The sequence below is a fragment of the Gadus macrocephalus genome, chromosome 7 (assembly GCF_031168955.1).
Source record: "Gadus macrocephalus chromosome 7, ASM3116895v1".
NCBI classification, from domain to species: domain Eukaryota; kingdom Metazoa; phylum Chordata; class Actinopteri; order Gadiformes; family Gadidae; genus Gadus; species Gadus macrocephalus.
In genome coordinates, this window is record NC_082388.1 from 2,689,934 (window position 1) to 2,705,064 (window position 15,131).

A 15,131-nucleotide genomic window follows, 5' to 3' on the forward strand; every position below is an offset into this window, starting at 1 on the left:
TATGTTGGATTACTAAGATCATTTAGGTTGATTTAAGGGTGTGGTAGAAATTAATGATTATATTCTATGGTAAACTATGATTATTATTAGGCCTGTATATCTAATGGTAGAAAACATGTAAAGCGTCTTGGATTCTTATCCAGGGCTGGCCACGAGGCCTGGGAGTCTTGGGTCAGAGCAGGGGGTTGGGGCCCAACCCCCCAGGAGCAGGAAGCTACTGAGACAATGCATGCTGACTCCACTTCCTGGGTCCTAGACTATCTCAGTGACCATCTGTTTAGAAGAATTTGTGTTTGATTATGTGTGGACACCTAAAAAACAAGAAACTGCTGAGTACTGTGCTATTGTGTGTTTAAGAAGAGGCTGGAATCTGTTGACGAGAAGTGACTCTGCAGACCCACCCGGCTGTTATCGTTGTTGTTGTACTTCACGATAAAGTATTTTGTCAATACTTGCTCCGGACCCCTCGATTTATTTTAATCTCTCTCTCTTGAATTAGTCTAAGTGTTTTATATCTCAGTTATAATCTACTACAAGGACGGGTTTTATGATGCGATAGCTAGTAGAAATAACAGTGTTTGTTTAATTATATCCTGGAAAGGGTGATGTTCAGCACATTAAGCCCTACATATGCCGCCGCTTCAACAATTCTGATTATGATGGGCGGTGAATTGAACCTGTATGGCTTTTTCGTTTAACTTCTTGTTGACTGAATTGTTTCTCTTTCTTTGTGCCAAATTGATTATTTTTTGTTTTACAAGAGCCCTCTCTGCTCTCCTTCTCATTAATTTTTCATTTTCTAGTTGCCTTATTAGGTCCTCCACAGTTGCCCCATCAGTCCCTAGCAGTCTGGTCCCTGGAGCAGCTGGCCCTGAAACACCTGCCCCAGGCAAAATGGCCTCTTGATTGCTCTCTCCGTCTGCTGTCATGTCCTTTTCATCGCTCTTGAAATCCACCGCAATTTCTCCCTCAATCTCTGTAATAATCACAAGGTAATGTTGCTGTTATATGTAAACTGCTCAAAAAAATAAAGGGAACACTAAAATAACACATCCTAGAACTGAATGAATGAAATATTTTTATTAAATACTTTGTTCTTTACATAGTTGAATGTGCTGACAACAAAATCACACAAAAAATATCAATGGAAATCAAATTCATTAACCCATGGAGGTCTGGATTTGGAGTCACACTCAAAATTAAAGTGGAAAAACACACTACAGGCTGATCCAACTTTGATGTAATGTCCTTAAAACAAAATGAGGCTCAGTAGTGTGTGTGGCCTCCACGTGCCCGTATGACCTCCCTACAACGCCTGGGCATGCTCCTGATGAGGTGGTGGATAGTCTCCTGAGGGATCTCCTCCCAGACCTGGACTAAAGCATCCGCCAACTCCTGGACAGTCTGTGGTGCGACGTGGCGTTGGTGGATGGAGCGAGACATGGTGTCCCAGATGTGCTCAATTGGATTCAGGTCTGGAGAACGGGCGGGCCAGTCCATAGCATCAATGCCTTCATCTTGCAGGAACTGCAGACACACTCCAGCCACATGAGGTCTAGCATTGTCTTGCATTAGGAGGAACCCAGGGCCAACCGCACCAGCAAATGGTCTCACAAGGGGTCTGAAGATCTCTTCTCGGTACCTAATGGCAGTCATGGTACCTCTTGCGAGCACATGGAGGGCTGTGCGGCCCCCCAAAGAAATGCCACCCCACACCATTACTGACCCACCGCCAAACCGGTCGTGCTGGAGGATGTTGCAGGCAGCAGAACGTTCTCCACGGCGTCTCCAGACTGTCGCGTCTGTCACATGTGCTCAGTGTGAACCTGCTTTCATCTGTGAAGAGCACGGGGCGCCAGTGGCGAATTTGCCAATCTTGGTGTTCTCTGGCAAATGCCAAACGTCCTGCACGGTGTTGGGCTGTAAGCACAACCCCCACCTGTGGACGTCGGGCCCTCATACCACCCTCATGGAGTCTGTTTCTGACCGTTTGAGCAGACACATGCACATTTGTGGCCTGCTGGAGGTCATTTTGCAGGGCTCTGGCAGTGCTCCTCCTGTTCCTCCTTGCACAAAGGTGGAGGTAGCGGTCCTGCTGCTGGGTTGTTGCCCTCCTACGGCCTCCTCCACGTCTCCTGATGTACTGGCCTGTCTCCTGGTAGCGCCTCCATGCTCTGGACACTACGCTGACAGACACAGCAAACCTTCTTGCCACAGCTCGTATTGATGTGCCATCCTGGATGAGCTGCACTATCTGAGCCACTTGTGTGGGTTGTAGACTCCGTCTCATGCTACCACTAGAGTGAAAGCACCGCCAGCATTCAAAAGTGACCAAAACATCAGCCAGAAAGCATAGGAACTGAGAAGTGGTCTGTGGTCACCACCTGCAGAACCACTCCTTTATTGGGGGTGTCTTTCTAATTGCCTATCATTTCCAACTGTTGTCTATTCCAGTTGCACAATCTGGCAATCAGTGTTGCTTCCTAAGTGGACAGTTTGATTTCACAGAAGTGTGATTGACTTGGAGTTACATTGTGTTGTTTAAGTGTTGCCTTTATTTTTTTGAGCAGTGTATTTTGCCTTTGCAACTACTGTCATCTCCAATGTAAGGCAATGTAAGAAAATTAATTAAAGCAAAACATTTCTGTAATGTGAATTAAATCATCTGCCACAATCAGAAACCAATAAAATTTATAAATGGATCTACCGGCAATTGTTAATTGGGTAGAAATGTGTTGATTATCTACATTGTGTGCAAATCCTCAGAGAAACCCTGACCGCTGGTTGTTTTTTTAAACTGAATGTACAAATATGAATTATGTTATCTCAATAGGAGTGTAGTCTATCCTTGAATTACATGAAATGGGGAATATTGCTAGCTGCATGGATCATACCATCCTGCTCCCTTGTGGCTGTGTGGGGGTAATGCAGCTTTTGTGTTCGATCCTGCTTCCTAGTGGCTATGTGGGGGCAGCTTATGTGCTTAAAATACATAACACATGTGGTCCTCCAGGCGCCTTTTCTGACTGAAGAGCTTCGTGCATTTGTTCAGACCTGTAGGGCTTCTCTCCGGTGTGAGTCTTCATGTGGCTCTTCAGGCAGGCTTTATAAATGAAGCGCTCCGTGCATTGGTCACACTTGTAGGGCTTCTCCCCGGTGTGAGTCCTCATGTGGATCTTCAGGTCGTTACTTTGACTGAAGCGCTTTGCGCATTGGTCACACTTGTAGGGCTTCTCCCCGGTGTGAGTCCTCATGTGGATCTTCAGCTTGTCTTTCCGAATGAAGAGCTTCGTACATTGGTCACACTTGTAGAGCTTCTCCCCGGTGTGAGACCTCATGTGGATCTGGATCTGAAGGGTGCTTGTCTGTTCGAAGCGCATTGCGCATTTGTCACACTTGTAGGGCTTCTCCCTGGTATGAGTCCACATGTGGCTCTTAAGGTGGCTTGTCGTTAAGAAGCGCTTTGCGCATTGGTCACACTTGTAGGGCTTCTCCCCGGTGTGAGTCCACATGTGACTCTTAAGCTGGCTTGACTCTCTGAAGCGCTCTGCGCATTGGTCACACTTGTAGGGTATCTCGCCGGTGTGAGTCCTTATGTGGCTCTTAAGATGGCATGTCTGCCCGAAGCTCTTTGCGCAATGGTCACACTTGTAGGGCTTCTCCCCAGTGTGAGTCCACATGTGCCTCTTAAGCTGGCTTGGCTGTCCGAAGCGCTTTGCGCATTGGTCACACTTGTAGGGCATCTCGCCGGTGTGAGTCCTCATGTGGCTCTTAAGATGGCTTGAATGTCCAAAGCCCTTTGCGCAATGGTCACACTTGTAGGGCTTCTCCCCGGTGTGAGTCCTCATGTGGCCCGTAAGCTGGCTTGTCTGTCTGAAGCGCTTTGCGCAATGGTCACACTTGTAGGGCTTCTCCCCGGTGTGAGTCCTAATATGGATCTGAAGGGCGTATGTTTGTCCAAAGCACTTTGCGCAATGGTCACACTTGTAGGGCTTGCAGGGCTTCACCCCGGTGTGAGTCCACATGTGGCTCTTCAAGTGCGTTTTCGATATGAAGAGCTTCATGCATTGGTCGCACCTGTAGGGCTTCTCCCCGGTGTGAGTCCTCATGTGGCTCTTCAAGTGACAGTTCAGACTGAAGAGCTTCATGCATTGGTCGCACTTGTAGGGTTTCTCGCCGGTGTGAGTCCTCATGTGTCTCTTCAGGTGTCCACTTTGACTGAAGCACTTTGCGCATTGGTCACACTTGTAGGGCTTCTCTCCGGTGTGAGTCCTCATGTGGATCTCCAAGTGTACTTTCCCAATGAAGCTCTTCGTGCATTGGTCACACCCGTACGGCTTCTCGTCTGGTTTTGTCCTCATGGGAACGATCATATTCTCATTATTGGGAAAAACCTTGCCACACAAGACCCCGGGCCGGCCCTTGCGGCCGCCCCGATGCCAGGTCAGTTCCTCGAGGCGGACCAACCGCACGCTGCAGTTCAGGCTCTTGGCCACGCTGCAGTCCGCCGACAGCGAGCTCAAGGCCTCCACTTCTGACGTGGTGAAGAGGGTGTCATGGCCGTACACCGCCAGTGGGCCCTCCCCTTTTCCGTAGACGCTCAGGATCCGCAGCTCCCCGTTGTGACTGGCCATGTGGGAGGAGCCAGGGGCGTCCACACGCAGACTCTCTGAGGTGTCGCCGCGCTGCGTGCTACGGTCTCTGATGTCATTGCCGTCTTCTTCAGAGAGGAAAAACAAAGACAGAGAAAGTAATGGTTTGAATTCATTATTTGCACAAAGGGATACAGCATGTACTTTTACACACTGATGTATTGGAAGAAGTATATTTTGACACTTTCTTTCTGATGTCTTTTTGTTTATTATGCATTTCCCTTGTTCCCCTCGGGGGGGGTCAAGGATCAAAGGCTCCAGCTGAGAAGGCACCGCTACGTCTCCGCCGTTTAAGGATGTGGGGAGGTCATCAAGACACAACCCAGGTCAACTGTTGTTTCCGATCACCTGCTTTACCAATACTGTAGTTATACTGGGAATCAGAGCGGATTAAGCATTCCTGACATCTGCCATGAAGAAGATGTAAATCATTCGACGATAAACTGTATAATTGTCCTTGCGTTTTAGGAGGGCTTTGGTCATGATTATTTTCAAAAGAGGACCAGGCTTTTTAGCGTAGGTAGAATCGAGTACATTCTCAGTTGGTAGGTCGTTTGCTTGCATGGATGCAATGTGTATAACTAACCTACAGCGGGAATGCCTCCACCAATATCCTCTTCAATCTTGATTGAAATTGTGTCTGGGGTCTGCTGCTTTCCAAACAGAAGGAAACACACACAAGACAAAATTCTTTCATTTGCCCAGAATTGTTGTTAATCCCCACCTACGATAGAATGGGTGCCCCCAGCCTGTTCTGCCGGCGATTTGAATTTACCCTGTAGAAGGGTCTGGAGAAGAGCAATTAATTTCTTTCTGCTTCCGATATGTTTTTGGAGGAGCCAATCACCAAGTTGGTTAGTTCTCCCCCTGGCGCCCTATTGGCTGGTTTAACACAGTGACGACAGGGAAGCGACAGCAAGCAGCCATTTGCGTACAGAGTCAGTTTAACAAGTTGATCAAGCCTCTTGTGCTGAAGACAATGACAGCAGCTTCCCCAGACCAAAGTGCAATCTACGATTGAGCTTGGTCTGGCAATAGGCAGGCTACATTTACGGAACATTAAATCATAAAGGAGTGTGCTTTATAAGGGTGTGTGCTGGAGTTGTAGCAGAGGAAGCCTCTCATTAGGATGCTGAATAAGAAGATGATTTCCAACCTGCACACTCAGCTCCTCGTGGCAGAGCAGCCCCTCGCCGCACTCCAGGCTCTTGGCAGTGCTGTGGTCCGCAGACAGCGAGTTCAGGGCCTCCACTTCTGACGCCGTGAAGAGGGTGTCATGGCCGCCCACCGCCAGTGGGCCCTCCCCCTTACCGTAAACGCTCAGGATCTTCAGCTCCCCGCTGTGACTGGACATGTGGGAGGAGCCAGGGCCGTCCACACCCAGACTCTCCGAGGTGGAGCCGCGCTGCGTGCTACGGTCTCCAAAGGCATCGCAGTCTTCTGCAGAGGGTGAAAAAAAAGACAGTCATTGTTTTGATACACTGTTTGCATAGAAGGAGGAAGTGTGTATTTGTTAGGGCTGTAACGATACGCGTATCAAACCGAAAATCGCGATACTCAAAGCCACAAACCTGTCTCGCGGTGTGAGAAGGCAGAAGCGCGATATGCCCTTTCTCACTCTTCGGTCAAATTGTCCGATTGAAATTTGCTAATAATTTGTCTAAATAATAGTCTGCTGACAGCGCCCCCTCCTATCGATGCCGTAAATATGTGACGAGATGCCCTCTCTGTGATCACAGCTCTCCGTGGCTACGGAGGATTGCATTTCTCCACAGCCGTCGAAGTCCTCATATGCGATATGAACGACATTTCTCCAGAGTGGGCAAAGCGTGAAAAAAATTGCCTGTGTGATCCTGTCTCTATTGTTTTGTGTGATTTGACTGGCAGTTTGTCTGCTTATAGGTCGGAATGAAGCGGCCACCGATTATTGACAGGATGGGTACTTTATTCTACCGGACTCGTTCGCTTCTTCACTAGACACACGCGCTACCGCTCGCTCTCCTCGCTCGTCCACTCACTCGCTGACGTCACTCACACACGCATACGCACACTGCCATTCTCCCGCACACACATATGCTACTCGTAACACTATGCCTCGTTATTGCGACGTTCATGTTTTTCCTCATCTATTGAAAGTTAGGCTATTAAACATGTTGCATTCTATACGGCCTGATTATGTCATTATTTAAGCTACATAGCCTAATAAGAAGCGCTAATAAGGATATTTGAATAAACCAACCAAACAGTTAAAGGGGCCCTATTATGCCTACCAGCAAAAAGCATCCTCCAACTGCAATCTTTGGTTATTTCTTTATTAATTTAGCTATACTTTAATAGTATTCTTTCGGTTCAAATCTGTTCAGTGTTCCAAATTATTTGTTATTAAATGTTACATTAAGATAATTGGTATTTAAGTGTTGTTTAAATAAAATGCTTTTTAAATTTAAAAGAATCGTGGGATGTATCGAACCGTGGGTCAAAAATCGTGATACAAACCGAATCGTGAATTTGTGTATCGTTACAGCCCTAGTATTTGTACACATGAAATAAACTATTAAAATGTACCATTGACATAGAGGGTTTAAAATGTGTACTGCAGACAAAGATTCAGAGTTTTGGAGAGGGATGTCTCCTCCAGCACCCTCCCCCCTAGACTCAAAGCTCAAGCAGGGCCAGGTGGAGGACACTGAACGAACACCAGCGCAAAATGTTCTGAGCAGCACAACACGACATGCGAGAAAAGCGCAATTATTCTATTTTGACCATAACAAGCGACAACGTGTCCTTCCCTGTAAGCTGATCACCTAACATTTTAACATTTTGAATTCATTGATGTTTGAGAATGATAAACCAGCTTATGGGGAATCTGTCTTGAAACCCTTCTGGGTTCTTGACTGATTCCATCTTTGAAATGCTACTCCCAAATTTGACTCGTGTTTTAACAGGGCGATGGTATTGATGCTTTTCCCAAGAAGACCAGGTTTTTCAGCGCAGTTAACACCGAGTACATTCTCAGTTGATCCAGGTTGTTTGCTTGCATGGATGCAATGTGTATTACTAACCTACAGCGGGCATGCCTCCACCAATATCCTCTTCAACCTTGATTGAAATGGTGTCTGGGGTCTGCTGCTTTCCACATAAAGAAGGAAACACACACAAGACATATTCTTTCATTTGCACAGAATATTTGTCATTCCCCACTAAGGACACATTATGCATTTTTACACTGCCAAGCCGGTTCGTTCGCGGCTTTGCACGCCCTGCAAATTCATTGTCTTGCCTGTGTAAAACCGAGGGGGTAAAATCCCCCTTCATCACGGAGCCAGCTTTCTTGGTTCACTGGAGAAGGCGGGGCTATGCACGGAGAGTACACGTCTTATCAATAAATTGCATACTCCGAATGTTTTTTTTTTAATTCAAGACACTCATGCAAGAATGAGTTTACATCTTAGTGTAGGATAAAACAACAAGTGCAAAAACGACAACATATGCTTTATTTTGCTGACAAAGCATCGTTAGGAAAGTTCTACACCCCTAACCTCTACCCAAGTCCCTCCCCTGGAACCGCAAAGCTGTTGAATCACATTTACATCTGAATGAAAAGCAGCAATATGGGTAGGGTCTGAGAGGGTAAATTGGGGTGCGATATCAAGCCGGTAAATTACCACGGTCAGTGTAAACGCGCGGACCATGCAAGGAAAAAGGTGGGCGTAAGAAGGGCATATTTTACTTGCAGCTTTTACTGAATCATAAAGGGGTGTGCTTTCTATGGGTGTGTGCTGGAGATGTAACAGAGGAAGCCTCTCATTTGGATGCTGAATAAGAAGATGATTTCCAACCTGCACAATCAGCTCTTCAGGGCGGACCAGCCGCTCGCCGCGCTCCAGGCTCTTGGCTGCGCTGCGGTCCGCAGACATCGAGTTCAGGGCCTCCACTTCTGACGTGGTGAAGAGGGTGTCATGGCCGTCCAACGCCAGTGGGCCCTCCCCTTTACCGTAGACGCTCAGGATCTTCAGCTCCCCGCTGTGACTGGACATGTGGGAGGAGCCAGGGCCGTCCACACCCAGACTCTCCGAGGTGGCGCCGCGCTGCGTGCTACGGTCTCCAAAGGCATCACAGTCTTCTACAGAGGGAGAAAGAAAATGACATAAAGTAATTGTTTCAGAACACTGTTGGCATAAAAGGAGGAACTGTGTATTTGTGCATTTGAAACTATTTAAATGTATGTGTATGTACTAGAGCCCGACCGATATATCGGCAGGCCAATATTATCGACCGATATAAGGCATTTTTCAAACTATTCGGTATCGGCATGTATAATGGCAGATAAATGATTATTTTTTAAAAAAAAACACCAGAGGGCGCTCTAACGCCCCAAACCCGCTGATTCAGGCAGAGTGAATGACGGAGATCGACGGAGATCATCGGTGTTGTTCATAGCCGTGTTCGAAATAATTCACTATCACGGATATAGTGCACTATATAGGGTGCTCGCCATTTTGTAGTGGTGTTCGAATTCTCAGTGGTTAATTTCATGCACTATATAGTGCATGAAAGGGAGGTGTGCCCGGGGAGTGCCCGGTTTGTTTACATGATGTGGGCGCATCTGTCTGCGTCACATAAATACCCGGCGCATTTACTGACGCAAATGACATTTATGTTCAGCATAGTGTCCGAATTCTCGTTTGTTCGTTCCCTTTATAGTGCAATGTATCAAAAACACACTATATAGGGAATAGTGAGGGAGTGAATAGGGAATGATTTCGAACACAGCTCACATGTGCAAGTGTGTTCATGGTAAGTTGGCAATTGTCACGAGACATAGGCTACATTGCTTGAATAACAATTAAAAGAACATCCCTATCAATTCACTAAAGTCGATAAGCATGACTTAATTCATGACTACCATGTCCAGTTTTGCTGTTGTTACGTGTTAGCTGAGAGTGAATAGGATTTAAAGGATAACTACAAATAACCAATGTTAGGGAATTCTGTTTGTTTTGTTGCGCGTTTCTGGATTTTTTAAAAAAAATATATATCGGCCGATATATCGGCATATCGGATTTTTAAATCACAAAATATTCGTATCCGTATCGGCCTTATAAATCCTATATCGGTCGGGCTCTAGTATGTACCATTGACACAGAGGGTTTAAAATGTGTACTGCAGACAAAGATTCAGAGTTTTGGAGAGCGATGTCTCCTCCAACAAACTCCCCCCTAGACTCAAAGCTCAAGCGGGGGCCAGGTGGAGGACACACTGAACGAACACCAGCGCAAAATGATCTGATCACAACATGACATGCGAGACAGGGGCAATTATTCTATTTTTGACAATATCAAGCGACAATGTATCCTTCCCTGTAAGCTGATCAGCTAACATTTATACATTTTGAATTCATTGATGTTGGAGAATAATAAACCAGCTCATGTGGCATCCGTCTTGAAACCCTTCTGGGCTCTTTACTGATTCCATCTTTGAAATGCTACTCCCAAGTTTGACTCGTGTTTTAGCAGGGAGCCGGTCATGATGCTTTTCCAAAGAGGACCAGGCTTTTCAGCGCAGTTAGAATCGAGTACATTCTCAGTTGATCCAGGTCGTTTGCTTCCATGGATGCAATGTGTATTACTAACCTACAGCGGGCATGCCTCCACCAATATCCTCTTCAACCTTGATTGAAATGGTGTCCGGGGTCTGCTGCTTTCCACATAAAGAAGGAAACACACTCAAGACATATTCTTTCATTTGCACAGAATAGTTGTCAATCCCCACGAAGGACACATTATGCATTTTTATGTTTGTTTTTTTTAATTGAAGACACTCATGCAAGAATGAGTTTACATCTCAGTGTAGGATAAAACAACAAGTGCAAAAACGACAACATATGCTTTATTTTGCTGCAGTTCTTCTGGTACTTTCTCGTAGATCGTACCAGCTTTCCCCGTCTTCATTATTAGCAACTGCATCACCTTCTCTCCCATGATGGTCAGCTGCTTGCGGATATCAGTATCCCTCCAGTTAGAACAACTCATGTTGATATCGCTGCGTTGTCTCTGTTGTAGAGACAATGCAGCAGCACCTCTCTACTACGGGTGTAGCGGTACACGGATTTATACCGAACCTTCACGGTACAGGCACTTCGATGCGGTTACAGAGGTGTACCGCCAGGGACGGCTGGTATTAATGGGCTAACAGGGCTAAGCCCTCCCTAGCTTTTACAGTAAAAATGAAAAAATATTATTAAAAAACTTAGAACATATTGTTTAAATTTTGGTAGAACCTAAAGCAGCAACAGCAGCAAAAAGTGACAGAAAAACCCAGGATATATGACATATTGTCGGTTTTTTCCTGTGAACGGGCTAAATGTATTCAGCCCAAGCGGAGTAGTGTAAGCTTCCATTCAATTTTGATTGACAGGTATCGTGACACGCCCCCTTCATATGCTTCCCATTTGGGCTAGTCATTCAGCCCAAGCACAGTAGCGTAAGCGGCCATTTTATTGTGATTGACAGGTGTCGCGACACGCCCCCATTTGGGCTAATTTCATTGAGCCCAAGCGCAGTAGCATAAGCTTCCATTGACGTTTGATTGACAGGTGCCCTGACACGCCCCCTTCATATGCTTCCCATTTGGGCTAAATTAGTTTAGCCCAAAGGCTGACCTAGCACAGTAGCTACAGTACAGTGACCTTCGACCAATCACAGCACAGTAGCGCAAGTGCAGTATTGCGGGCGTTAGCATGAAAACGAACGAAGTGGATTATTTACTTTCTAATCGGTTTTCTTAAATGTCTTTGGAGGAAAAATTGGAAGTGAAGAGATTGGGGACACATCAACCAAACGATGTACAGATTTACTGTCAGGAGTGCGGTCAGAATATGGCCGGTAATAGTGCATTTGTAAGCGGGTCAACAACGTTTCGTATCGAAACATTAAAAAAGCTGTCTGAATAACCCAACATAACGTGACAAGTGTGTAGAGATAGTGGCCCCTCTCCCAGCTGCATTTCAGCGACAGGCAATAACAATAAGGTTCTCTAAGGAATCGGAAATGATCTAATTTAATGTTGCATACAACATTGCCAAAGAGGAGTTGCCATTCTCAATTTAAATCCGAAATTATTCTCATGAAGAAAAATGGATTAAACGTCAACCCGACGTATAGCAATGGGATGGCATGTGCACAATACATTGCAGTACTAGGCGACACCTTAAAGCAAAAGACAGCTGCGGACGTCGGAAACGCCCCATAGGCCTACATGTCCTTCATGATTGACGGCGACACAGACGTCTCTACCAAAGAGTGTGTGATCGTCTACAGCCGCATTTTACGCAAAGGGAGACCGGTCAACATTTTAATTGTGTAATACTTTAAAAACCAAAAAAGTCTTATTTTGCTTAATGGTTTAGTTCGAAATGTTCAATTACAGCTCAGTGAAGCACTTTAAACACCTTATTTTTCTTTTTATTTATAATTGTGCTTCAAATAAAGACACGCCTTATTCTTGTTTAAAAATCATTCACATTATATGAAAGTTATGAACAGAGATATAAAGGTGACCTCATGGCGTCTGGAGCCTTGTGAAGTATTGATAAATGTAATGCATTCGTTAGCCCACCCACCCAAAATCACCACCAGCCGTCACTGTGTACCGCGGTTTGTAAATGCGGCGTACATAGCGTGAATATGGTCGGAGTTCCACCCGGACCGTTTAGCCAAAGTATACAACTCCGACTCCGTAATACGACTCCGTAACTACGGAGACCCCTCAGCAGTTCTCCGTCGGGGTGTCGGATACGCAATGCAATACGCCGCCCAATCTATTTTATATGTTGACTACAGACCAGGTTAGGCCTAAAAAAAAATATTGTTTGGTTCCGGTTTCCGACCGACCCTGTCAATTTATGTGCGACCCAAATTATTTTATGAGCTTTAAAAAAAAAAAAAAAAACGTTTTGGTACAGCTCCCCTTCATTCTGTACAAGGATGAGCGAATTTTCTCGTTTTTAAATGAAAACAACCTACCTATCATTCGCTGCCGCTGGAAAAAATAAATAAATAATAATAATTAATTCCCTACCTACCCATGACCTCAACTGACAACCAACAGGATGTTTTTTTTAGGCCTAAGCAGTAACTTCTGACCTTTCTTGGAAGGAATTTTTAGTTACTGGACCTTGTTCAATTTTATAGGCGCGTTGTGTTCTTACAGTTTAATAACATTTTTACAACCTGCCAGCTCTCGCCATTCGTTCAAATGGGAATAGTGATGGTCTATAATTTCAACATAAAGTGTACATATTTGTAATTTCAAAGTCGTACCAGCCTTTATTCCACAGATACTATAGGGTCTACAGCATATAACCGCATTTTCTGATTACAGTTTAATGCATTTTTCACAATTTACCAGCTCTCATTTTGAAGGCAGTGTTAATTTTCGCATTGATGCGAAAATTAATAATCTACAATAGATCTATTGTAGATTTAGTCTTGGGCTGCACAGGGTTCTGTTTATGAGAGCCTAAAACACCCGGGACCCCCACCATCATTGCTAAATCAAGTCTATTATCTTGCTGATATGTTAAACATTCAATAATCAACTACACTCCCAATCCCGCTGTGTTTGGTTAAAGTTATAATGTTGACGATTAAGAATGAGAACGAGGGAGGAGCCGAGTTTGAGAACCGTGCATTCCTTGATTCGATTCACCACTACCGGAAACTCGACTGAACGACTGAACGATTCCCGATCGACTCGTCTTGGCGAACTGACCAAAGCGAACTGAATCACGGAAACGAATCAATACTAAATCCCCCACTACCCGTGAACAGGCAACACAAAGCCTGCCGATATTCTCGACTTCGGCTCCTTATATATCCAATCCTTACATAACATATTGATTTACATAACATGATTTTTTCCAGGTCAGAGCGTACATTGATCCCAATGCATACAGAACACACGAGGAGCGTTGGTGTGTGTAGTGTGTGCATGTCAGCACATTTTTCAAAGTGCAGCCGAAGTTTGACGTCTGTTCATCTTGACCCCTTGGACCCTACACCTGGCAGTACACAAGATACGAACAGAGGGACCCGACTCCGCTGCGCTGTGTCAAAACCTTGTTTCCACTGTTAATGTATTTATATGATATATAGGCCTGAAATAATCATAGTTTGTTAATTTCTTCCATATGAGCAGACATTCTTAAAGATTCTGGACATTCCCTTGGTATCCAAGCAGCAGAGATCATGATAGAAATTAACCTTACATTTTATGTTAAACTATGACTATTATTAGGCCTATATATCATATAGATACTTTAATGGTGGAAGATAGCTGATCACCTTTCACCTATATGTTAGGTGTTATGTGGCGCCAGTGAGTGGGTTCACGCTATTCTTATCTGATGTACTCTCTGAAGACAATGCTGACATTCACACATGTGCATCATCATCTGTTTGCATAGAGGTTAATATATGTTCAGAAGATACAGTATGACCCAAAAAAAAACATGCTATGCAAATCAATATTTGATGAAAGTCCAACTTTGTATTGTGTAATGATTGGGGATATAAGGAGCAGGACGTGAATCATTCTGCAGCGTCTTTTTCAAACCTCACTGGGCTTTGTTGTTGCTTGCTCAGGGGTAGCAATAAAGTCTCTGCCAATACTTGATCCGGACTCTCCGATTCCTCATGTTTTTAGTTAGTTGAAGTTAAAGTCGTTAATAGATTCCACGACAAAATCAGTGTCTGTACCCCCTTTGCTGAACTTTGCCCATTCTCGTGTGATCCCCCTGGTTTGCAGAGGTGCACGCTCAGTCAGAACGGTTATCCAAATAACAAAGAAGTGTACAACACTCGCATTACAGTGTGTGTATTCACACACATACCTGATGCCATCTACCTTTACGTTAGACACAGTAACTGGGCTGGTAGCTGTAGAGCAAATGCTAGGGTAACAACAAGGTAACCATAAACAGTAAAGCAACACAATGATATAGCGGTAGTTCACTTACTTGTCCGAGATTTGTCGCTGAGCCGAGGAGTGTCAATATCATCCGACTGCAGACACAAATGGGCGTTCCCGTTCACGCAGACTAAAACGCCCCCCCGGCGTTCTCGTTTACGCAGGCTGGAACGCCCAGTTCTTCTTCGTCGATCTAGTAGTATGGGCAGCATAGAACTGACGTTAGCACCCCCTTCTTCGATCTCGTAATACGGGTACGTTAGCCAGCTAGGCCTACAGAATGTTAACTTACATTTATGTGTCGGATCTCGACCCAAACTTTGCATCAAACTTGATGCAACACGATCATTACAGGGAGGCTCCATGATCTCATGTTCATTATCGTCTGGGTTAGTATAGGTAGGGTATTAGGTATAAGTGAGATGTTTGATATAGTTGTTTAAGAATATGCCCAAATTAAATAATGAATAGATTAAAATAACACTTGGGACATTATGCAGTTCAAATCCA

General features: G+C 44.9%; 1 protein-coding gene across 10 annotated transcripts in view; it reads right to left on the bottom strand.

The window, feature by feature from the left end:
- Window positions 1-2,896: 2,896 nt before the first annotated feature.
- The window catches only part of LOC132460631 (zinc finger protein 431-like), a 153,890-nt gene continuing 141,655 nt past the window's right edge, over window positions 2,897-15,131 (bottom strand). For 3 of the 10 annotated variants that reach the window (XM_060055379.1, XM_060055378.1, XM_060055377.1), the window contains exons 2-3: window positions 7,715-7,778; window positions 2,897-4,720 (exon numbers count right to left, since the gene is read on the bottom strand). In XM_060055379.1, coding sequence (XP_059911362.1) covers window positions 2,976-4,720; window positions 7,715-7,727 — 1,758 coding nt within the window. In that variant the 5' untranslated portion in view covers window positions 7,728-7,778 and the 3' untranslated portion in view covers window positions 2,897-2,975. Of the gene's footprint in view, window positions 4,721-5,238; window positions 5,311-7,714; window positions 7,782-8,491; window positions 8,776-10,285; window positions 10,353-14,670; window positions 14,696-15,131 lie in introns of those variants that run through there. The other 7 variants (XM_060055375.1, XM_060055372.1, XM_060055374.1 and 4 more) reach the window with 6 other exon arrangements.